At 40.6% G+C, this 26580-nt stretch overlaps 1 protein-coding gene across 2 annotated transcripts in view; it reads left to right on the forward strand.

Moving 5' to 3' along the window:
* Positions 1-2113: 2113 nt before the first annotated feature.
* cntnap2a (contactin associated protein 2a) overlaps positions 2114-26580 on the forward strand; it is a 358406-nt gene continuing 333939 nt past the window's right edge. For both annotated transcript variants that reach the window (XM_031282240.2, XM_031282241.2), the window contains exon 1: positions 2114-2404. In XM_031282240.2, coding sequence (XP_031138100.1) covers positions 2302-2404 — 103 coding nt within the window. In that variant the 5' untranslated portion in view covers positions 2114-2301. The remainder of the gene's footprint in view (positions 2405-26580) is intronic.

Below are 26580 nucleotides of genomic sequence, written 5' to 3' on the forward strand. Positions count from 1 at the left end.
CAGATGTGTATTTAAATTCTTTATGCTCACGTCAGCTAAGGTATAGCCTACGGCATAGTTTTGGAGCCTACGCAAGTAGACTCCTCATAGTAGTCATGGTGTTTTACCTATAAAGATGTAGCCATTGCTCTATTTTTTAAACACCTTAAACAACAAGCATTTATTTGCTATTACTTATGTAGTATGTAAAACTACATGCTTAAAGGGATCACCCAACACCTAATCAACAGCATTATGTGCCTGCATCTTTTTTTATTTCAGACAAATGATATGAGTAAAATGACCTAGTAGTGAACACTGTTATCTGTTAATCCCTGATGAAAGAGGGTACTACTTCTGTTTGTACAGACTGATAATCTAATAAAATGTTTTTGACCCATGGCCCACCATCTGTAATAATAGCATGCTGCTGTCATAATCCTTCATTTGAAGAAACAAGTGATACATTACCACTGATGGAGCTGTCTGTTATACATTTTCCATATTCTTTCACCATTTTCTTCATTTTGAAAAATGCTCCCTGCAGTAATGATAATCACACATTATGTTTTGGACAGTCACTCATGCATGACTGAGACATGATATTGACAAATGCGGAAAGCCTGATATAGAGGGCAATTTGTTATTGTGAAACATGTTCTTTTACTAGCTTCCAAAGGGTATTTCCAGATGTTTTCCTTTTTCATAAAGCAAAAACACCACCACCACAAATTAATCACCATCATTACAGTGGAAGGTCATAAACAAATGTGAACAGTACTTAGAATAATTTTCAAAGTAACTGTCTCTACAGTTCAGAGGCAGAATTAGGCAGAGGCACTCATGGGACAAATAAAAAACATGGGAGCTCAGCTGTCTCAGTCAGTCATGATTGATACTAAACATTTGGACTAAAGTCTGCTCATCCATGAACACTGAGCAAAAGGACTAGATGGCCATCAGAGTTTCTATGAACCAGTAGTCAGTCTGAGAGAACTTAGTTTGGCTGAAATTAATTGTTGCAGGTCTTGATAGCGACCACCAAAGTTTAATGATGGCAGAAATGGAAGGAGTCAGAGTCGGTTCAATACTTAAAGATTTCCTTTCTTGCAGACAGAAGACTTATGTCACATTCAACAGCCATAGAGCTAAATAACAAGTGTAATGTATTTAGATCAAGAATATAAGTCCATCGACTGGCTGAGCCAAATCCAGCCCTGAACCCTTGAAAGTTTTAAGAATTAATTGAAAATAACTGATGTACTGTATGCTTCCCAAACAGTTAAACTCTGCAATCTGGAAGTAATAAAACTTAGATGTGCCAAGTTATTACAGATGTACTCAAGTTGAGTAAAAGTGCATAATCACCAACAGATGTCTCTTTACTGAGGATAGGCTTTTTCAATAAATGTGGAATTATTTCTGAAAACTCTTTTTTTCTCCTTACAATTATGCATTAGAAGGTGTATTTTTGTGTAGGTATTCCAACAACCCTAAATCATGTTCTCTGCAATTCTGTGACAAACTAATTTGGGGCTAGCAACTGCATACCACAAAGGTTTAGTTCTATTTGTTAATGAATCCTCATTACATTACTCATCCTCACACGAGCTTTTGGTGTGAGGAAAGGAGACGAATGCATCGAGTCCAAGGCTACCACCACCTAGAGAATGAGGGGGGCACTGTCTGGCTACAAGAAACGGAAAGACATTTAGAGAGGGAGGGAGAAAGGCAGAAAGACTGAGATAAGTTCAGCACCACGGACAGCGCACCGGAGCGCTGGAGAGGAGAAATCAGTTCAGTGGATTTGAGCTGCGCACAGTCATGCCTCCTTTAACTACTGGAGCCTATACTGTACACTACAGTCGCACCCAGTCGTGCTCGTCCTGTGCAGGTGGAGACACGGTTGTTGTTGTTGTTGTTTTATTTTATTCGGGAATCGCTAAATAAGGAGGCGAGATAGCTGCAGGGAGAAGTGCGGTACAAGCACAGGCCAGCCTGTTAGTCGGCGCGATCCTTACATCATCTCTTTATTGGAGGGAGAGGGGAAGAGAGAGAGAGAGAGAGAGAGAGAGAGAGAGAGAGAGAGAGAGAGAGAGAGAGATAGAGATACAGGCAGAGAGGAACAGAGAGAGAGGGAGGAGGAGAGGGAGGGGGTGAGAGTGTGAGTGTGAGATAGAGTCCGTGCAGCCAGACTCCTCTTCGCCAGTCCTCAACTGCTAAGCGAGTCTGACGGACCGACTGGCGTTACCACCACCCCGCTGTTTTTCTGAGTGTTTCCTCTCCCTCTCCCGTTCTGCTGCGTCCACACCGGCCGTGAAGATGTACCGGTACCGTCCTGCCCAGGGATTGACGTTGTTATTGCCGGTCGCTTTGTGGATTTTCAGCCATGCCAACTGTGTGCACGGAGCTTTGCCAACAACCCGTAAGTTGTTATTCTTAATTTTTGGATGTGTCTCCCATGCCGCGCTGAACGGGTGAGTCTGGATATGAGCAGACCGAGTTCGTCTCTGGAGCAGAACAGTAGAGGCAGGGAGGTGCGCTTAACGGCGGGGCTGCAGGTGTCCCCACGGCGGTGCCAGCTGGGGCTATTGGGATCTTAAGAGCCACGCTGCACCGGGGAAAGGGTGAGGAAGGGGGGGGGGGGGGGGTTACCTTCTGAGTTTAGACCTACACGTGTTAACTCCTCGGGATCTCTGGTCCATTGATTTTAGCGCCCGTGTGTCAGTTGAGGTTTGCTGTCTTTTTTGCGGTCACAGTCATTGGGCAGAGTGCATTTGAGAGACCAACAGTTTCACTAATTGCTAATTCTTTGTTTAGCTCTTTCGGGATTATATAAAAAATAAATTAGGCTATATCAAATCATTCTATTTGTTCTCAGACCATTGCACTGGATTTGCCCAAATTAAATCCAATACAGATGTTTCGTTGAATCTACAAATTTGTAGAAAGGAGTTATGGTATAATGGACTTTGTGGAAGCCGAGTCTAGTGAACCCAGAGGCACGTTAAAATTTTCAAATTTTGAGTCTATTGCCTGTGCAGTCTAATTTAGGTTGTTCATTAAGTTTCAATGCCATTTGAATTTTGATTAGTCTCTCCTCTATTACGAGGTCTGGGCCTATTTTAACCACCTTTATTTTTCAGCAAACGGTCACAGGAAAACTTGGAGACAACTTATACAGTTTAGATGGTAATACAAAGGAGCGATCTATTTTGCCTGATTAAAGCACATTTAAGATTTGGAATACCCGATGATGATCTTTTTTAGCTTATCAAGTAGTGACAACCTGTAATTTTACTATCGATAGTTAGTTTACAAATGACCTGAAATAGCATAGCCTTATTTTGATATTTCAAATTGATAAAAGTCAAAGGGATTCACGGCATTTACTGTAGGCTTATTTAGCATATTTATTGGTATGGTATTTACCGTAGTAGGCCTATATTTTGAAACGTATCAGCTCCCTAATATTTGTAAGCTTTAATGTGCTATTATCGGTCCTGTCCAACTTAAAATGACCAGTTATGTTTGGTTCTGTATTTTCCTGGAATCATCCACACTTGGTTCGGTGTCATTCCGATGTTTCTGACGGTGACTGAGCCAGTGTGACTGTGTGACTGATTCCCCCCGGTGATCGCCAGGGCTTCTCGGGTCCCGGATGAATGTGTTCGGGGACGCGCCTCATTAATCATCCCGTCCGACAGACAACAACGGTGCGATAGCATCGCGAGCCGTTTGCGCGTGCGTGCACAGATGTGTATGTGTGTGCTGGTCAGCGAGCGTTACAGAGGAGAAAAGAGAGACGGAGAGTAATAGGAGATGGGCAGTGCGTTTTTCTTTCACAAAGCTGTTGCTCATAAGAGCTACCTCACAGCGAATATGTGTCATAGTGACAACACTTTATAAAACTTTATTGATCTCTTTATGGAAATCCTCAGTCCTCTTGCTCCCATCAATTGGCAGGTCTGACTGGGTCAGCATCAGTGTCCCCAGAGCAAGTAGAGATCAGTGTCTTGTTAAAGAAAACTTCAGCTGCATGGGGCCTTTTGATTTAAAGACTTGTAATGAATAAAATATAAACCATTTAGACCTGTTGAATCTTTCAAACTAGAATGGCTAGTGACTAATGACTAGTCTATGTAAAAGATTCTAATATATAAATGTATGCTATTTAAAATGTTAGGCTAGGACACAACATTTGCAAGCCCCATAAGTATTTTAAAGAAAAAAGTCACTGTAAACTTAGGGTTATTTAAATTCTCCTATAAATAGTGAGGTAAAATATATTTTTATATAAACATATACTACATACCATTTATGCATATTTTAAACAAAAATCCGACAACAGGTATCAATCATTCTGTCGATATATATATTGCATTACAAAATATAAGACAACAATACGACACAACAGGAATATCAAAGTGCGGAGAAGGATCAGGGTAGGATTTGCAAGATGGAAGGCAAGAGAGAGAGAGAGAGAGAGAGAGAGAGAGAGAGAGAGAGAGAGAGAGAGTCTCGTACAAACAGCATGTTGAATTGGACCAGCAGTTCCACCCCTAAGCTTAAATCTGAGTGCTGACTTTATCCCTCCTCAGGGACTAGATGTGAAACACTTGGGGGGATAGACAATGTCATTGTGACCAGTGGTCTGAGGCATGGACTAAAAAAGATTAACATCTCCATCCTGCAAACATACTCACAGACTAAAAGGCAATGGGCTGGTTGACCCACTGACTGTGTGGAGTCTCCAAAGTGCGCACTGAAAAGGCTTCTATTAGGTATTTATACCAATAAAAAAAAGAGACAGAGAGAGCAATAGAGACACAGTCATTGTGTTTTACCCATTTGGATATGGATTTATATGCATATTAATTTATATGTTCATGCATGTATGGTTCCACAAATGATTGTATGTTAAACATAATCCAGGGATTTTTTCCTACACAAGCTTGGCCTAAAACATCTGTCAGTTTTATTTCAGTATCACTTAATTGGCTAGCACAGTGATATCAGTGCTGATCATCTATTGCAGTCCGGCAAAATTAAATGAACATGCACACCCCACACACACACACACACACACACACACACACACACACACACACACACACACACACACAAATACAAACTCACATAAGCACAGAGGTGCATACACAACCACAGGAGCTCACACAACGGACGAAAAATTAGATTGCATTTGTCCTTGCTCTCATGAGTTGTCACTCTATAGTATGTAAATGTGTTGTTGTTGTAGTGTGTCTGAGGCAAGGTCTCTCACCGCCTACTATGATGTCTTATAATCATCGGGACATTCATTTTTCCATTTGCAATTCAAATCAACACGTTTCTCTGATGAAGATGGTTCACGTGGCAACTATCTGACAGGAATATCAGCTTAAAGGTCCCATGACATGGTGCTCTTTGGATGCTTTTATATAGGCCTTAGTGGTCCCCTAATACTGATTCTGAAGTCTCTTTCCCGAAATTCAGCCTTGGTGCAGAATTACAGCCACTAGAGCCAGTCCCACAATGAGCTTTCCTTAGTATGTGCCATTTCTTTGTCTGTAGCTACTGAGGAGAAGAGAGGGGGGGGAAGGTGGAGAGTGGGGGTGTGGCCTTGATCAACTGCCACTTTGCTCGTTTGAAAGCCATGATGTCTCTCTCTCATGGGTGGGCCAAATTCTCTGGGCTGGCAAAGCAGAGAAAGGGGAGGTAACCTTGCTCCTTATGACCTCATAAGGAGGAGATTCCAGATCGGCCCAGCTGAGCTTTCATTTTCTCAAAGGCAGAGCAGGATACCCAGGGCTCGGTTTACACCCATCGCCATTTCTAGCCACTGGGGGACCATAGGCAGGCTGGTGGAACTCATATTAATGTTAAAAAACCTCATAAAGTGAAATTTTCATGCCATGGGACCTTTAATGCATATTGTGTATTAATGTGTGACATAATGTACTTCATATACAGTCATGTGAAAAAATTAGGATACCCATGCTAAAGTTGACTAAAAAGAGGAATACAAAAATTATCTTTTGGAAATTGATCTTAATGCCTTAATTAAAAAAATGAGGAAAAATCGAACCTTTAAGGACACCAATTTTGTTTGTGAATGAATAATGTACCGTAAATAAATAAACGTTCTTCCTTAAAATACAGGGGGCATAAGTAAGTACACCCCTATGTTAAATTCCCATAGAGGCAGGCAGATTTTTATTTTTAAAGGCCAGTTATTTCATGGATCCAGGATACTATGCATCCTGATAAAGTTCCCTTGGCCTTTGGAATTAAAATAGCCCCACATCATCACATACCGTTCACCATACCTAGAGATTGGCATGGGGTACTTTCCATAAAATCATCTCTCAATGCAAATCAAACCAGCTATTAGGCTAACTGAAATAAAACCATGCCAGTCTCTGGATATGGTGAACGGTATGTGATGATGTGGGGCTATTTTAATTCCAAAGGCCAAGGGAACTTTATCAGGATGCATAGTATCCTGGATCCATGAAATAACTGGCCTTTAAAAATAAAAATCTGCCTGCCTCTATGGGAATTTAACATAGTGGTGTACTTACTTATGCCCCCTGTATTTTAAGGAAGAACATTTATTTATTTACGGTACATTATTCATTCACAAACAAAATTGGTGTCCTTAAAGGTTGGAATTTTCCTCATTTCTTTAATTAAGGCATTAAGATCAATTTCCAAAAGATAATTTTTTTATTCCTCTTTTTAGTCAACTTTAGCATGGGTGTCCTAATTTTTTCACATGACTGTATATACAGTATATATATATATATATATATATATATATATATATATTAGCTCTCCTGCACTGCAACACTGCTAGTCATTGCTCCCTTTGTAAAGGACAGGGTTAACTTTTTTAACATTCTCAGCACCAGTGTGTGAAAAGTAAAGGATGTGCCTTTAAGTCAGTGTGTTAGTGACACTGTGGGTGGCTAAATGGGATGCCCCTAGAGCCTGTCTGATTTAGAATCAGATTAGCCTTTTCTCATCTCATTAAGCATGCCAGGCCATTTGACATAGACATCAGTTTGGTTGCACCTCCAGGGCCACATAGGGCAAGACAGGGTTTCCTGTTCTACAACATAATTCATTATACCATTTGAAAAAAAACATGTGGCTGATCCAAAGCAGACAATAATCTGCTATGTCCTTACAGTCCCACTTCATTAGCATTGGTTAAAGCAGTATTTCTAATTTCTACTGTTAACAAACAAGTCAAATGTCAATAGAATATTGCTAGAATTTTATAAAACCAACACATTAACCAACAAACAGGTAAACCTGATGCCTGTTGTAGCCCTGTATCTTGTCTGTGTGTTTGTATGTGTGTGATGGCTCCCAGTTGGAGGTGGTAATAATAGGATTAGAGCTGGAGGAAGCAGACTGGTTTGGCTCAGATCAGATCAGCTCAATGCTTGTTGTTTAGCGTTGTTTGGCCCCTGTGTATTTTATGTGTGCACCTGCCTGTGTTTTGGGTGTGTGTGTTTGTCAACATTGGTAGATTTACCATGCATTGCTTCAAGTGAGTCAGAGTTGGGAGACAAGGTCTAGTTGTAAATGGCCATTTTTCTCGTCTGCCCTGTCCTCCTCTGTCTAAATTGCCCTCTTCTTCCTGCTTTTAAAAAATAAATAATCTATTGCTCCTCTGCACTAGGGATGTCACGAGAACCGCTACTGCGGTACCAAGCCTGTACCAAAATTCTCAAAAAACGTGACGGTACTCGTTTTTCTACATTACCGTAGGTACCGAGGGATGCAATTCTTCCGGACCTGACTGGGGCACTATATGCCTACAAGTGTTCTAGTCTGCTGCTAAATGCTAGTGAAGAAGAAGAAAGCCGACTGACACAGCAAAACAGAGCGCCTCATCTCCGTTGCCATGCACGATTGCTTGACCCGACCGCAGTCAGCCTCTGGCTTTACTGTACATCTACAGCAACGGCTTTCCCGACTTCACCTGGACCTTCCAAACAGAAAGTAAATCTGTTTCTCTCTGCCGTTGTCTGTCACAGCCAGCTCCTGACATTAGCTAACTTTAGAGCTTGTTTTAGCGGACCTCTGTAATGTCAGTTAAGTTCACTTTAACAAGCCTGGTTCTATGTGAAAAACAACAACAACAGCAGAGAGAAACAGATGTAACTAAACATGCTTGCTGTCTCAGAGTTCCAGGTGAATTCATGGAAGACGTTACTGTACGCTGGCTGTGTGGTGATGCCAGGCTTTAGAGCAGTGGGCTGTGGGTCCAGAAGACTGGCCTTTTCTCCAGATTACATGTAAATCACACTCTCTTTGGCCCCCCCTCTCAAACCCCTCCACTCCACAAAAACACCAACAGAAAGTTGACAGAGAAGAAAAACTCACCCTGAAAAAAGAGTGACATGACACTGTCCTCCCCCCTAAGTGTTAGCCCTGTTATCCTCAAATACACGTGGGATTGTGTATTTTGGCATGGGATTTATTGTTTTGTTTTTATTTATTTTTACCGTGGTATCAAATTGGATATCGTGTACTCCCACATCTTTTTTCCAAATTCTCCTTCCAGCTTCTCCTTGCTCTTCTAGCCTGTCTTTATCCCTAACTACCCCTGATGATTCTTTGCTCCCTCCTACTCCTCCCCCTTAATCTTCTGATTCCCCAGTCTTTCTCATTATTTAATTCTGTTTTATTCCCCTCTCGCCTACTGCCCTTTTACTTGTCCCTAACTATCTCTAATTCTCTCTCTCCCTACTTGGCTCTCCTCAGTGGTTTTATCATGGGGCCATAATCACTTTCCTCCCTCTTTGTATTTTTCTTCTTTTTTCATCCACCCAGTCTCTCTCTTCACAATATGTCCCCTTCTTGTTCCACTCCTGATTACTAATATGTTTGATAAAAAACTCCCCTCTAACCATTTTGTAAGGGAGTAATGTGATGCTTCTGCTTGTGCATGCAAACTCTAAAAGCAGCACCTACTCTGTGTTTCCAGTGCAACACCCAGGCTGACATGGATCACAGCCACACAGACACACTGTGTTCTTCTCTTTTAGTCTCATACAGCTCTCAAGCTTGCCCCATCAGGGTATGAACATTTTATCCCACTAAACATGAATTCATGACAGTGCTTTTGAGACAATAATGCTTGACCTATAATCCACTGCTTTTCACTTTATTTTCATAACACAAGGAATGAGAATTGCTTCATTTCACGGCAGCCCAGATTAAATAAAATGTATTTGACTTGAAAAGGATATTTTAACAACATGCATGGTAACACTTTATGATACGACACGCAAGTCAACTGACAAGCCTTCACCCTCGCATGTTTCAAAATATATATTTAAACATGCACAAAGTTAAAAAGAAAACTGCTAAAACATTCACGTTTACAGTGCATTGAGGCTTTTTGCTGATTTTCTTATTAATGGCATAGATAAAAGGCTAAAATCTACTGTAATAGTTAGAAACAAATTTTCAGAGCATCAAAACTGTTTTCTTCTTTTCTATTCCCCTGTCTATTTCCAGCTTTATACTTGGAGTGCTGGATAGGTCTCCTTGAAGAATTTAAATTTCTCTCTTGAAAGTGAATGCTACTGCAAGGCTATCTATGTTTCATCATGGGAGCAAGGCCACAGTGATATAAATGTGCCCTGACAAGTCATGCAGCATAATTCCCTTAACAATGTCAGTAACGTAACACACACACACACACACACACACACACACACACACACACACACACACACACACACACACACACACAGGCATATACAGTATGTGCATGCATGCTTCTCTGTTTAAGACAGTGTTAAGTGTGTGTGTCTGTGTGTGTCTGCGTGTGTGGATCTGAAAGTTATTCTAGTGGAATGTGTTCTCATTAGAACCCGTCAGAATCTGTCCACCTCGTTAGACAAGGGTCTCTGAGATCGAGAGAGGGCTGGCAGGATAGGGAGAGGAAGAGAGAAGAACAAGAGAAGAGGCGCCATTTATCAGAAAAGAGAGAAGGATGAGGAGAGACAGCTCGAGGAAAAATGGTCAGGAGGCGAGGATTTTCTCTGACACCTTGTCGGTCAATATAACCATTGTTATTTTAATCTGTAGCTACATCAGAATTGCATTAGTCAGAAAATAGATCGGGCTATGTAACCTAAAACTGCACTTCACTTTGGTGATACCTGTCTTTTGTACAACTTGATTGATCATATAATAGCCTCCATAATTGCTTTTTGTGTGACTATCCACTTAAAATCCGCTTATTATACATCTTCGTCATCATCATTGTCGTCATTGTCATCGTCATCATTATCATCATCATAATCATCATCAGCATCATCATTTTTTTAAAATGTGTCTCTACTAGTGCAGTGCCTGTTCAAAACGTGCCTGTTTGGAACGGGCCAATTGCTTAGCGTGTGGTATTGCTGCTTGTGGCTTTCTCCAGAACCATTGTACCCCAAAATAACTTAATATGCAACTTACCTACTAACTTACTGTGTGTGTACTTTTACTTCCAAAGGAAAACATTGCACTACTACATTTACCTGACAGAAAAATGTTACTGCATGGTCCACCTCCATGAGGCAAATGTCTGTGATTTCTCTACATTTTAATTGTGATATTTTGTGATATAAAATCTGAATCTGCAACGCCACCCATCCTTTCTGTTATAAGAGCCAATTAGCAAAAAATCTGCTTTAATCAACCATCAGAACTGTTTGATATCTAGTGTCGTCAAAAATATTTTTTGTGAAGGGTAGACATGGAAGAGCCAGCGTTATTTTCCCCTCGACCTTTATTGTGCGGTCGTTGAGTTTTATTCACAGTTTATTAGTATGCAATATCTAACCCTGTCCAAACTGCTCCAAATTAAACCCCAAGTTCATTGGGTACCCAGGAAGCCAAGTGTGAAGTAGATCAGATGAACGGTTCTTGAGATATTTGAAAGACACACACACACGCATCTCTGCAAGACAACGGTGGATTGCTCCCTCCAGGTTGAGAGTGAGTTACTGCTCCAAGCGATGGAGGTTAAGTATCTCCGGGTCTTGTTAATGAGTGAGGGTAAAATGGAGTGAGATGGACAGGCGGTTTGGTGTGGCATCAGTAGTGATGCAGGCTTTGTGCCGTTGTGGTGAAGAGGGAGCTCTCGATTTACCAGTCCATCTACGTTCCAACCCTCTCCTATGGTCATGTGCTTTGGGTAGTAACTGAAAGAATGAGATCACAGATGCAAGCAGCCAGAATGCGTTTCCTCCGTAGGGTGGTTGAGCTCAGTCTTAGTGATAGAGTAAAGAGCTCAGACATCCAAAGGGAGCTTGGAGTAGAGTTGCCGCTCCTTCGTGTCGAAAGGGGCCCATTAAGGTGGTTCAGGCATCTGATCACGCTGACTTCTGGGCCCCTTACGTTTGAGGTTTTCCAGGCAAGTCTAACTGGTAAGAGGCACCTGTGGTTAGACCTAGAACACTCAGAAATGATATATCTCATCTGACCTGGGAACGCCTGGGGCTTCCCCAGGTAGAGCTGGAAAATGTTGTTGGGGAGAGGCATGTCTGGAATACTTTGCTTAGCCTGGACCCAGCCCTGGATAAGAAATAAGATGAAAAGGGATGGATGGTTTTGCTCCTACATGTATTAGAGATTTGTCACATGGTAATGCACCCTTTGTTTTGTGTTCTAATGTGTTCTTATTATATTTACAAAAATGGGAATGTTGGGAATGGAGAACTTTGGTCTTGATCACAGACTGGAACTGTGACCACGCGGGGAATGTAAATCTGGCTATTGTATTACTCCCAATGTTTCAAAAATAAAGAATTTAAAAAAAAAGAAGAAAAGGGATGGATGGATGTTGATGGCATGGATAACACTGATTAATCATACATACATTATTTAGTCAAAGAGAGTACATTACATTGTGATTACAGTGATGTAATGAGACTTTGAGCTAAGTACATTATCTAATTAGTTATTGCTCATATAAAAATAATCCGCATACATTATGAAGTCATTAGCCCAGACTTTGCCGATGATCTAGCAATAAAAAGTTTATTTTATAATATATAGAGTTGCATCGAACGTATTGTCAGTGGATAATTAAACTGTTGCTTTTGCTTGTCTCCCTCTTTGAGTTTAACCTATATTTTAGCAACATTAACCCTTTGATCTGACATGCCTGATGGTTAACATGATGAATCTGGGGATTACACATTAAAAACACAAACACACACAGACACACACACACACACACACACACAGACACACACACACACACACACACACACACACACACACACACACACACACACACACACAACTCAGTGATATTGAGTCTCACCATTTCTTTCACTCTCCCATCTTTTCGTCACGCCATACCTACAGTAGGTAGCATAGTCAAAATGTGTGTATATGTGTGTGAGAGAACGAGTTTGTGTGTTTGTCAGACAGCGCATGTACGTACATGTGCGTATGCACAAGTCCCTTTCTGTCATAATGGATGTTGGAAATCTAGCCACCAGCTCATGTGGAAGAGTGTGGTGGAAAAGGGCATTGTGCCGCAGCTAAGACAAATGTTATTACTCTCAGCCTTTGCATTCAATTTGTTTTTTAAGCTGCTTGAATACCCCATTTACAGCCCAAGATTAAGTGAATTAATCTTTGGGCTACTTCCATTGAAGAAACAATCCTCCTTTTTCTCTTTAGACTCAGAGGAAAAGCACAGAGGCAGAATGAGAACATACTGTAGCCAGCCAGTCACTTGGAAAACATAACCTGTGTATTTCTGTGTGTGTGTATCTCTATTTCAGTATAGTGAAGCTACAGTGTACGAGTTTGCGTGTCCTGACTGTGTGTGTGTGCGCATGACTTGGTATGTGTGTGTGTGTGTGTGTGTCTCACTGTGGTGAATGTATGAGTGTTTGTGAAAATGAAGAAGAAAGATTTAAAATTAGGAGGAGAAGAAATGTGACTGGAAAAGCAAACTGGAGTTGGTCTGCCTTATTTAAAACAGCATTTGTGCGTGTGTGTGTGCGTGCGTGCATGTTTTTATGTACTTTATATTTTTCCCTGATCCCGATCAGAGTTCTTTAATATTCGTGTCTGCCAATAACAAGTCCAATCTGCTACTTATATTTACCTAAATATTGAATAAATATTTATCTGACACATAGCAGATGTAGCCCTCTAAATTTGCTCCCCCCTTTTTTTTACTAGCTAATTGATCCAAATACTGAAGGTCCTGATTCAAATGTTGCTTACTGTAGAGTAATCATTTTATAATTTTATTTAGAGTAATAAAGGAAGGTTTCACTGAAAGAATGTGACTACTGAAGCTAACGTCATGTGCCGCACTAGAGAGAAACAAAAACGTCTCAGTCTGCTCCCGATTTTACAGTGGTGTTAAAAAGTGATGCTTTATTTATTATAAACAATCTTTGGCAGAATATAGACACGGCTTGCAGAGAGCACACAAACCCAACAACAGCCAAATTGAATTTTGGCCTGCCATCAAGTTACTTGCTGAATCAATGTTAATTAGCAACAACTGATATGACCTGACGTGGCTACTGTCTGCCTAAAGCGATGGGCTGCACCATCTAAACATTGGATACCGATCCTTAGGATCATCTCGGGACATCCCTAGTAATTGTGCATCTGTACCTCTGCTCATATGTGCATGTACAGTAAGTTTGGACAATTCTTGATGAAATGAAAGCACAATTTATTTGGTAAGAATTGAGATCACAATTCTCTCATGAGTCTCAGGTAAAGTGTTTGCACTTTTACATTTATTGTCTTCAAAAGTATCCTAAAAAGAAACAAAGCAATCACATGGACTTGTATTAATTAAATAACATTTATTAAAATATCAACACGGTCAACAACGTACCTTCACATTAACAAAACAATTGCTATACCTATCTATCTACGCATCTACATCCCCAATCAATCCACAATTGGTTTCTGGGAGTTGGAGAATATAGTGTCTGTAATGGAAGTAGCATCACACAACTTCTTTAGTTTCCATACACAGCAGTTTAGTTGAGAAGGATTGTTTCGAACTAAATGTAAGTAGGATAACACTTGCTATTCAGTTAGTTTAAATAATGTGTGCAGAAGATGGAATAACAAATAGGATCTTGCAACGGGCAATTGACACCAAATGTAATGTAACTATACATATGCATTCATGTATGCCACTTTTGCTAATTAACTTGTTCATTCATTGACAATAAGCAATCATACATTAAAGGCAACACACATTGACTTGCATGCCTTGCATGCTGTACAGTCAGCATACTAAAATTTCGGTGACGGTCAAGTTTAGCCGTCAACTCCGTCATCTCTCTTTAATAACGTAATAACACAGGGTTTAGCCTAGGCTATTTAGCTTACTGAGTGTGTCCCCGCAAACAGCCAGACTGTATAGCTACATACTAGGGTTATGTCCGCCTCCCATATATAACCGCGACCAAAGATTGGACACACTTTGCGGCGACCCAGCCTGACTTCACAGATAGCTTTGTGGCTAATTTTATTGGTTGAATGTTAACCAAGTGGTAGGTACAGGAAGTCTGTCTTAAAGTGCATTTGTCTGTGCCACAGCAGTGACAAATTATGAGTACTCATTCTAAATTTGCAACTCTCCAAAGCAAATATGACAGAATTGTTGTCCTTAAGAAATGAGATTGCGTACATGCCTGAATCGAGATTGCAATCTTATAATGATTATTCATGCAGCCCTAATTTATAGTACATGTGCAGAAAATCTATTTGTACATAGTCTGTACTGCAAACCATCTGCCTTGGCTTTAACACATCTTTGTGTACAGCATATGTGTCAATGTGTATGTTGGTGTATAGCAGGGGCTAGGTGTGTGAGGAAGTGTGGACACAAAAAATAGCTTTACATGTATAAAATGAAGAAAAAGAGAGAGTTGAGGCAAGATGTGGAAGTGGTCTATTAGCTCTGGTTCAAGGTGCAGTTACAGTGTAAGCTAAGATTAGTCAGACAGGGGTCACTGCTTCCTCTTTAGACCCTTTCTTTCACCTGCCTTCTCTCTGCCTTCCTCTATATTTTTCTTTCACTGCAGCTTTCTTTGTCGTTTTTTTCCTCTCTTGGTGCCCATTTGTCATTGTGTATGTGCTCTTCTCTCTCCTTCTGTCATTTTAACTTTCGTTTTATTCACACAGGTTGCCTCTTACTCTTACCCACTTCATTCTGCTTTCTCTCTATTAAATGCCACCTTGTTCCTGTGTCTTTTTACGTTGCTTACCCATTCATATCTTCAGTAATCTGACTTTCCTTACCATTTTGTCTCTCCTTATCTTGCCGTCTGTACCCATCTCTTTATGTACATTTCACCTCTCCCTTAAAATGTCTAGATTATCAGGTCTAAACAACACTGACTTCAAAAGCAGCAAGCCTTGGTTTGGTGACCTGGGCCCCGTTTCACAAAGCAGGTTTAGTGAAAACTCTGAGTTTGTTAACCCTGAGATGAGGGAAACTGTGGGTTTTCTGTTTCAGAAAAAGAGGTAACTTAACCTCAGAGTCAGTTACTATGGTAACTGAGTCTGTGAACCTAACCTGGTCGGGAGCAGGTTTTCTTCAATAAACCTCAAGTTTCTCTCAGTCTCCTCCCTCTGACACAGCGCACATTCATTTCCTCATTCATTTCCTCATTCATTCATTCAGTCTGTATCAGGCGCATTTTAGCGCAGTCTGTTATCTATATGAATTAAAAAAAAACAGTGTTGGTTTATTAACTGTGTTAGGCAGACTATAAAGCTTTTTTTCTCAAAACATGGCATTTCCTTTTGTCGACGATCCCGTTGATGAAGAAGCGAGATGGAGAAGGGTTTGTGTAGTGTTCCCTGGACACAAACCAGTAAGAGACATTAAAAAGGAGTTCCACATGATTGCAGGTGAATGATGTAAACCCTTTTAAATAAAATATTAGGAATTATAATTATGTTAATGATGGTGCTGTAGCCTCAGAATGGGAGCAGTAGGCCTTGGACTTTTTCGCCCGCAGTATTGCACCTTAATGAAATAGATTATAGGTTCAATACCATTTCACCAGTAATATTATACTTATGATTAAATATGATATTAATACACTATATTGGAACTTACACATTTACTCTAGCAGCAATTTTCTCCCACGCAAATTCTCTCTCTTTTGCAGCAGCCGCTGTGTTGCTTTTTTAACGAAATACATGTTCAAACTCGCTGTATGTGCGCATGAGTATTTCCGCCGACCCGTTTGTTTGTGGTTGTTACCATGGTGAATCGTAGTATCATGGCTCCATTCATGCTGCCTTTATATTGTGGTGGTGCACGCGCGTGACCCTACTCTGAGTTGATTGAACCAACTCAAATCAGCTGTTCTGAAACCGAAAACTCAGAGTTTCTCATCTCAGGGTAAATCATCTCAGACATCAGGGTTAGACTCAGAGTTTCTTAAACCTCCTTCCTGAAATGGGCCCCATGACACTGATGCTGGGCCAACAGCTCCTCACATGTCAACTTTGCAGCATTAAGATAAAATAACAGACGCACCAGAAAATAAGGCCAGCTTTGTTCAGAATGGCTTCAGTACTGCTTGGAGCGCTTTCACAGACATCTTAAGTTGTATTGTATGTAGTGGAATATTTTTTTAAAGGAGTGAAATATCTTAGCAAGAAATCAACAACAGGTGGTGTAACACATTAGCTAACTTAATGGCACAGTTAGACAGCAGGCTACTTAACCAAGTCTTGCTGGGTGTCTACTCAGAGGAACCAGAAATATGTCTGAAGTTAGGAGTCTTAAAATACTTTACATCTGTTATTTTCTTCTGTCAATAAATGTCACTAATTATAACTATTTTTCTGTATTTTGGTGTCAGGCCATTGGCCCATTATATAGACGCTTTCAGAAACTATGTCCTCGATTCTTCTTGCTTGTTCCTTTTGCTCTTTATCAATCAACTAATATTTAGAATGAGCAGTCCCTAAAAAATATTATTCTTGTATAGTTTGCATTTGATTAGTCAGTGATTTTCATTACTGCCTCTACCTCTGCATTTACTGGTTCATTGAAATGTATGTCAGCTGCTTAGACTCTTTTAGGGTACTGGAACTGTGAAAAGAATTCATCCATGAACCAGATTCTGCATGGAAAAATAGAGTAATGTTCCTTGGTTCTTGAAAGAGTTTCAGTTTCTGGGAAATTGTTTCTGTATTGGAATATACGTTTCTTTTTCTGCCACCACCCCTCCTCCCACATACCATACAATCTGTTAATATGCTCTTCAGCTATACTTCCGGTTAATCCTGGCCTTTGTGGAAAGAGGTAAAATTATTAATAAATATACCTCATTGTGTTGATCAAGAATGAGCTCAATTTAGAGCTGCTGAAAGTGTCAAAGACAATATTAAAGACAGAAGCACAGCTGTAGATTGAGTTGGGTCGATCCTTTAGCAGCTCAGTTGATTCATTTGGAATTTCATTAATTCCCCATTAAACTGTTGGTTAATGAGTGCAACACATTTAAATTCACGGTGCACTTCACATTTCCAGATTGTGATTCCAAATGGAAATATTTGGGAATTAGTTTTAATATCATTATTTAATAAATGCTCATCCTGTCTGCTGGCAAATCTATTAGTTGTCTAGAGATGAAATGATGGTGGCCATCATGGAGGGGATTACAGCATGGCTGATCACAGATCAGTTTCAGTTCTTTAATCTGTGTCTGGGACGAGCAGAGATGCTGACTGAGTACATGGCAGAGATAAACACACACACACACACACACACACACACACACACACACACACACACACACAAATAGTCAGGCGGGTAGACAGTAAACATCAAATCTGATTCATAGATTTATCTACTCAGGCAGCAACCTACCATTCTCCTGTATTACAGCAGCTTGGGCAATGGATAGAATATGTAAGCATTGTGATTCCTGTGTGCACATCTGAGTATGAATGGGTTAGCGAGTGTGTGCATGTGCTCACAAGTTTGTCTGTGCAGGTTTCTCTATGTGTTGTTTAGGGAATTCACAATCACATGCAGCATCGACACACACACACACACACACACACACAGTGCAGCAGAAGTATTCTCTGCTTTTTACTAAGGAGGCAGAAAAGTGTGCTATCGATTGACTGTGAGAGCAGAGAAGAGACACATGCTCTTTGGCATTCTTTGAAGGACACGGTGCAAAGTGCTGCCCTAAAAGCTCAGTGTGGGGTCTGATTCTTTGGCTGGATGTGAAGCTAGTATAGTTTGTGCATCGAGGTGTGCAGTCGTGAGTTTATCTCTGGCGGTCAATGGCATAGGCAGTCAGCTTTGCTGATAAATGGTGGTGGCCAGTAGAGCAAAATAATCTTTATTTGTATTGTTATTCATTGTTGTTGTTTTTAGAATAGTTCCCTTGCATTTATGGTGCTTATCCTATCAGTTGTTTAATTTAATAATCACATTATCTTTATCATTTTATTATATATTTACATGAACACAGTTCTTCATTCATTCATCAACTCATCGTTTTTTATTTTCCAACAACGTTTAACTTTTTTTTTGTTTTTTATTATTATTTTTAATTATTGCCATTATTTTTTGACATCCAACATGCTAATTATTAAAAATGAAATTGTTATTCAAATGGCCATTTGAAAAGTCCTCTGCCCTGCTCTCCTTTTCTCTCTGTCTTCTGGATTGCTCAAACTCAATCAGGCAATCACACTTACACCTGTACTCTATACACACACACACACACACACACACACACACACACACACACACCCACCCATCCACCCACCCACCCACACACACACACACACCCACACCCACACACACACACACACACACACACACACACACACACACACACACACACACACACACACACACACACAAACACAGACAGAGACACGGAAACACAAACTCAGTGGGCTACTTTCATTTCCAAGATGAAGGGGGAAATGGGAGAGAGGAACAGAGGACAAGGGCACTGGAAGTGTTGTGTTTAGTCAGCAGAGTCTCAGCCAGCTAATGGACAGACAGGCCACAGACTCTCCCTGAATAGGATCCAAAACCATTAGCAACTCGCACACTTCAAAGGGTGGTAATGGGTGATCCTGTGAAACCATCCTAGTGTTGTGCATGTGTGTGTCTTATTTACCTCTCTGCATTCTTGTTGTATATCATGGCTTGTCTGTGCTTGTGAGGTTCAGAGCGTTAATCCCACGACTCCCCCATGAAGACAGGTTGATGTAGACATAAATTACTAAAAATACAACAGTGTGGTTTTCACCTGGAATCTTCAATGAGATTGTATCGATGAGCCCACTATGTGCTAAACATAGGATGTTAAACTTGTTGTGTTTTTCTGTTTGTAGCTGCTGAGGATATGTAGATTGATTAGAATGAAATGGAGTATCATCTGTAGATGGATTATTGTAAATGCATTTGTAGAAGTGGAATTAGGTAGTATACAAGCATGGTGACATGCATTGACCAACAAACCAAAAGTGAAAACCTTGAATACCTTTAGGCCTTTGTCTGCTAAATAAATAGGTTCACCTTATTTCTTTAGCCATGTAAGCTGCATGCAGAGTGAAATATCTTGACATCTATGGAATGGATTGCCATGATAATTTGTACAGGCATTCATGGTTCTCCGAGGATAAAACAGACTGACCATTCTTCTAGTGCCACCATCAAAAGCAAAAGTTTCTGTTAATTCAAACTTTTGGTTGTGATTGATTACCTGTAAAACTAATTGACATTTTTATGAGCAGCAGCTGCACTTAGTGTTTTGTGGCAGCAAATGTTAGCATGCTAACATGCTATACTAAGATGGAAATCACAGCTTCACAGAGCTGCAGACTCTTATGGCGTTAGTGTTTCAGCCGCAATTTTCAGTGGTCCGCCTCATGCACGTCTAACCCAACGTCTAATCAATCCAGCTGTCTACACAGACTGTAACAAATTGCATTTAACTAGCACTATATGCAAAACGTATTATACGAAAAAATGCCGGTGACCTACACTCAATACTGTGCCTGAACGCATCCTGTGTAGACACAGTCGGAGCACAGATGTGCTCACGTTACGCCTCCCTTGGTGGACATGGTGTTAAGGCATGTCTACACAGGAAGCGTTTCAGCTCTGTTTTTCATGTTTCACTTACGCTATATGCTCTTTAAACGCAACCCGAATCACATTTTTGTTCAAGTATATTTTCTTCCATATTGGCCTACACTCATTACATTGCCTGAACACGACACAAGCAGGGATCTAAAGCTGCTGCTGCTTTGCTAACCTGCTGCTTATGCTACACTTTATGTGTATATGTGGTGTTAGTCTTTATAATAAGAAAACAATTATGCTCTAATGACCTTTCACTTAAGCACTTTTGCACTATAAGCATTTTATGTAATGTGAAAAAGTTCCTTTTTTCGAATCTCAGCCTATTGGATGTAGGCCTACAGTACCTATAGGCACTATCAGCAGGGTGCTGACTTTTTTAATTCATGCAGCTGAAAAAAGAAGTTGAACAGACTGAAACTGTGTTTAACAATACTGGTTCAGTGTTTAACTTGGTCTATGTTGGCTTTTTGTAGTAACGTGATTCCTTAAATGTCATGTAACAGATGCAGCACAGAAGATCACTGTCCACTGTGCCCTGTAAACTCCTTAGATGGTATAAACTGCACTCTGATCTGATACCATGGAAAGTATTTGTGGGTGTGTGTGAAAGGAGTAATTATGCTCAAGTGGGATTCCAAAAACAAACAAATCTGCCTAGTACATGCCAATGTCTTTCCCTTGTCCTCTGTCTTCGATCTTTATTACCGCTCTTCCAGCCCCCCCCTTTTTCTTTCCCTGTGCCTCATGTTTCCTTTCCCATATCTTTTTCCTTTCAACTGTTCTGTTTGCTAATTGACACCCATGTGAAAGAGTGAAATCACTTAATCACACTATCTGAAATCAATTTCTCATATATCCAGTTGTATAGTGTACGACTGATAGCAGTTTATCCGCAAGAACTTCTCTAAGAGCATCAACAGGTACATATACAGTACATTCACCATTTTAGACTCTCAGTCTGTCTACGTACACTTATCTGATGCTTTTATCCAAAATGACTTACAAGACAACACCCTAATCACAGAAAGATGATGTGATGACATGACAAGAAAATGCTACAGTGGGCACAAGAATAGTTTTGAAGTGCACTTCTCTTTTCCAGCGACAACTCTCATAGTACTCTTGAGCAAGGCACTTAACCTCTAAGTCCTCCAGTAGATCCATTCAGTGGCCACTAGACCGACTGTACTGAGCAGCTGTGGTATATTTAGTGGCAGCACTGCGTTGCCGATGTGTGGAGAAGGAACTTCGTTGACACTGTTCTTGATTATAAAAAGGTTTATTATATCAGAGATTTCAGCATCAATTTACAGACACCATGGACATCTTGAGAGACGACCGACCCAAACCTCAAAATTTGCCGCTCTGCCTTTTCTTTGTGTGTACACAGTATATATTCCATGCCTTGTATTAACATAAGACGTGATATGTGTGAGTATATGAATGAAACCAAAAAAGGTATCTTCTGTCTTGGGGGGACCTCTGCTCATGTTAACAGTTTCCAGATGTTTTCAGTAATTGTGGGGTAAAGTTCATGCATCTCCTTATACCAAGAACTTAGATCACAATTGTAAATCGTCAGATACCACACAGCTGTCAATGTGTGTGTGTTATACTCCATGCGCTGCACCTGCTGCTCCAAATTCTTACTGCAATTATTTTTTTGTTTTTTTGTAATGTTTGTAATGTAGTGTAATGTCAGTTAGAGCTAGAAGGCAAGTATATTTCAGATAGAAATGTTTACCAAATGTTAACTCAACTATATTTATAAGTCACTTATCAGAATTTTTAATGTTTGGCTCACAAATTATGGCCGTTGTCATATAAAAATATTTTATCTGCAAAATGTCAACCTTTAAAAACACTATATAACTAATGTTAGAGAATTACATTCTTCTGTAGAGGAACCGTCTGACCATTCATCATGATGACTTCCATCATACATACACAAATACATGCTCTTCTCATGAACCATTTTTATATAGCTGCGAAAGTTAATGCACTGTAATTTGTATGTATCCAAGAGAGATACAAAGATTAATTGAGGCACTCTATGAAACTGCAGCTTATCTATGTGATCAAAGAGGGGTTGCCATACTTTGAAAAATGTATTTGTGGATCCATGCAGTCTTTTCAAATGTACTAACATGGAGGACATCTCTGACCCAAGCCTCCAAGGATGGGGGGCAAGCTGACTTCCAACAAAGTAGTATGAGCCATCTAGCGAATAGAGTTAAGAAAGCCACAAAGTCTGCTTTAATTTTAGGCAGGGCCACCGTGGGTGTCAGAGTCCCAAAAAGAGCTGTTAATATTGCTGGCGCAAACGGCACCTGAAGAGCAGCAGATAATGTTCGGAAGATATTGGACCAATAGTTGTGTGTAGACGATCAGGACCAAAACATATGAATAAGCGAAGTGGGAGCTATTCTACACCTGTCGCAGATAGGATTAACATCCGGGTAAATCTGAGAGAGTCTGAGTTTGGTACAGTGAATGCGGTGGAGGATTTTACATTGAATTAGACTATGTTTGGTGCACATAGAAGAAGAGTGAACTCGGGAAAGAATGTAACCCCATAAGTCATCAGAGATTTCTTCCCCCCAAGTCCTGTTCCCATGCTGCCTTGACAGCGGACAACGAGGAACACCGGAGCGACAACATTCTCTCATACCCACATGAAATGATACCTTTTGGCAATGGCAGCGGAAATAAAAAAGTGTCCATGGGGAGGTCTACAGGCCGAGAGGGGAATTGGGAGCTTGCACTCCGTACAAAGCTACGAACCTGAAGATATCGAAAATAAGTTCTTTTTGGGATACCAAATTTAGCTGATAACTGCTGGAAGGAGGCAAAAATGCCCTCAGTGTACAAATCGTTGAATGATTTAATGCCAAAACTAGACCACATAGAGAATGCTCCATCTGCCAGAGAGGGTAAGAAAGCATGGTTCATAGCTATTGGGGCATGCAGTGAAAAAGTCTGCCATCCAAACTGGCATCTGAGTTGATTCCAGATTTTTAGAGTTGACTCAACCAGAGTGTTTTTGCATGGTGGGTATAGATGTATCTAGCCTAGAGACATAGAGGAGCAAATCATCCGCATAGAGCGAAACCCTCTCCTCGATGCCGTTCCTGTTCACACCAGTGATATGAGGATGAGATCGGAGCACAATGGCGAGAGGCTCTATGGCGACTGCAAAGAGCAGGGGAGATAACGGGCATCCCTGGCTCGTACGGCTAAAGAGTGGTTGTTATTTATTAGTTATTATTTATTAGTTCTGACAGAGGCAAGTGGGTGGGTGTACAACAATTTCTCCCAGGCTATGAACTTCTCACCAAAGCCAAAACTTTCTAACGTACAGAAAAAATAGCCCCCTTCACTGAATCGAAAGCCTTCTCGGCATCTAAGGAAATTACGATTTCTGAGTTTTTTTCGAGCTGGAGGGGTTGTACAGAATATTAAATAAACGTCTAACATTAGAAAAAGCATATCTATTTTTAATAAAGCCTGTCTGGTCAGGGGAGATTACAGAAGGCAGGATTGTTTCCAAATGCATAGCCAGTAGCTTAGCTAAGATTTTATAATCAACATTGAGTAACGAAATGGTACGGAGCCCCGGAGGTGACATGGAGGACGGAAGAAAACATGGAGGGAAAAAAAAACGGAAGGAAAACTCGAAAACTCGAAAAAACCCCCCCCCGAAGTGATCCAGTCCAGATGTCAGCAGAAGGCGGAGATTTCCGGCCAGGGGGCAGCGTGTCCTCCCCCGGGCAGGAACACAGCTTCGCCTTGTTGCTGCACCGGTCCCAGCTAATCCAGATGGCAGCGGGAGGCGGAGACTTCCGTGGCCGGCTGCAGCGTGTCCTCCCCCGGGCAGGAACACAGCTTCGCCTAGCTGCTGCGCCGGTCCCCCGGTCATGTCCGCCAGACTCCCTTTAAGAAACCTGTGATTTAAACTTGAGCAGCCTGTGAGAGTCTGCTCTGCTCAATCCTGGTACTGGTTCTCCCGGGCTTCCCTTCCTTCCAGCGGGCCCAGCAGTACGGCCTGGGGCTCCAGTTGCGTGGTGTCGGTTTTGGCTCCCAGGAAGCAGGCAGTGAGCTCCGGATCCTGCAGCCGCAAATGGACTCTGCTGCCCCGGGGGGCAGCTGTGTTCCTGCCCGGGGGAAGAGACGCTGCCGCCGGCAGCTTTGCCTCGCTGCTGCGACAAAGACACAGTGGTGATCGGGGGGATCTTCCACGTAGTCCAGGACGACCTGTACGTCGATTTCGGCGGAAAGTTCCATTGCCTTTGCCGGTGGCAGGCGGACGGAGAGGAGCTATTGCGGTGCGGGGCTGCAGAGTCCGTTTGCGGCTGCAGGATCTGGAGCTCACTGCCTGCTTCCTGGGAGCCAAAACCGACACCACGCAGCTGGAGCCCCAGGCCGTACTGCTGTTTCAAACTCAAGATCTTGAGTTAGTGTTTTCCCCCAGTACATGTTTTTTTTTTTTTTTTGTTTTTTTTTCTCCATCACAAACTCAAGATCTTGAGTTTGAAAGTCAAGATCTTAAATTAGTGTTTGCCTTCGTTTTTTTTTTTTTCCTCCATGTCACCTCCGGGGCTCTGTAAAATGGGGCGGTAAGATCCGCAGGAAAGAGGGTCTTTGTTTTTTTTCAATATCAATGAAATGGAGGCCTGCGATAAGGACTTAAAGACCGCTAAACTTAAAATGTTGTCACGTGACTGGCCCGCGGCCACCGTAATTTCGTAGGATATCATACAAATTGTTGTGCATACGCTTTTGTACGATATCATACAAACCTGTTTATGAGAATGCGTTAATACATGAGCACATTTTACTGCCAATGCTTTCAAATTGAGTTTTATTGTTTGTTTTTCCATTGTCATATGTATACTTTTACTCCAAGGAAAGGAATTGAGTACTTCCTCCACCACTGATGCTAGTATATAACAGCAGTACTATAAGAAACAGTCATTCTACTGACAAGTTGTTGCTTTGTCTGGGGCCACAGTGGGAATTGCTGCACTTGATTCAGAACCAAAACATGTTTTAAACATAAATTACGCTACCAGATCACAGGCGCTAAATAATGCAACACAAATGCTTTTGGTTGTGATGTACTTGACAAAGACAAATTTAGAGAATACTCGATAGGGGATATCTGAATGTTTAATGTACATTAGTGATAAATGTAATACAATGCAGTAGCCAACAGTGTGCCAACACTACAGTGTATACAGTTTATGTCGGAGGTGTAGGTGAAGGTACCTCCTTGTTTTCCTTCCTTCTTGCCATCCTGCATACTTTAAAAACAAGACAGCAATTAATTGAGTGCAAAACTTCTCCAGGATCTGATTATTTAACCTACTTAACTATTACTTTCATAATCATTGGATCTATATAGATAGTATCGTGAGGGTGGAGCTTGATGAAAGGTCATGGGATCAACAAAATATGTTTCTTCTTTCTCACAGTATTAATTAATCCATCCCTTAGTTCTTGAGTTAATGTTGGTTACAAACAAACAGTTGGAAAATCATATTAACTCACTACTGTATGTGGCAGTGGTAAAATACATACATACATACATATATAATAAAATAAAAAGAAGTAAATTAAAAGTTATTATGCTGATTTAGCTATCACAAAATGCTTTCCTCTACTTACTACTGATATTTTCAATATCACCCATTTTAGTTTTCTCCAAACTGGGGTCCTTTGGGGCCTACATTGATTGACACATTCTAGATGACACCATGAACATTTCTCTTTTGTTGTTTTTGTGTTTTGTCATAGTGGGAATACAGCTTGTTTGAAACAACATTAGCATAAAAAAAGAATCCATACGTGCTGCAGTATCTGAGGTCACTGTTGTTCTCAAGACTATTATTTTTCTTCATCAGTGTATTTAGTTTCTGGGCCCCATATTAACGAGGCTTAAGATGAACTGTATCTCCTTGTTTTACATAGTTGTATGTGCTGTGATCCAGTTGTCTGCCTTTCCTTGTTAAATGCATAACATAATGTACACTATATTGTGTACAGTCTGAAACAAGATATACTATTAGATTTTGGAGGTATATTTATATTAGGGCTATCAAACGATTACATTTTCTTAATTTTATATTTATTTATATATTTATATATTTATAGAGATTAATAGTTGAATTTCTATAGTTAATCGCGATTAATCGCATGTTTTATCACATGATTAAAATTCTATTATTTTACATTTCAGAACAGTTTTTAAGTACATATTAACAATGGAAAGCCATTCTTACCAGTGTATCTTGATTGGGAATTAAATGAATGCAAAGAAAGTGACTTTATGAACTTGATTTTAAGATTTGTATTTGTTTATTATATATTTAATCTAGTCACACTTTTGAATTTAACAACAACTTTGAATGCACCACGAGGCTGTAAATTACCAGTTT

Source organism: Sander lucioperca, chromosome 1 (assembly GCF_008315115.2).
Source record: "Sander lucioperca isolate FBNREF2018 chromosome 1, SLUC_FBN_1.2, whole genome shotgun sequence".
Classification (NCBI taxonomy): domain Eukaryota; kingdom Metazoa; phylum Chordata; class Actinopteri; order Perciformes; family Percidae; genus Sander; species Sander lucioperca.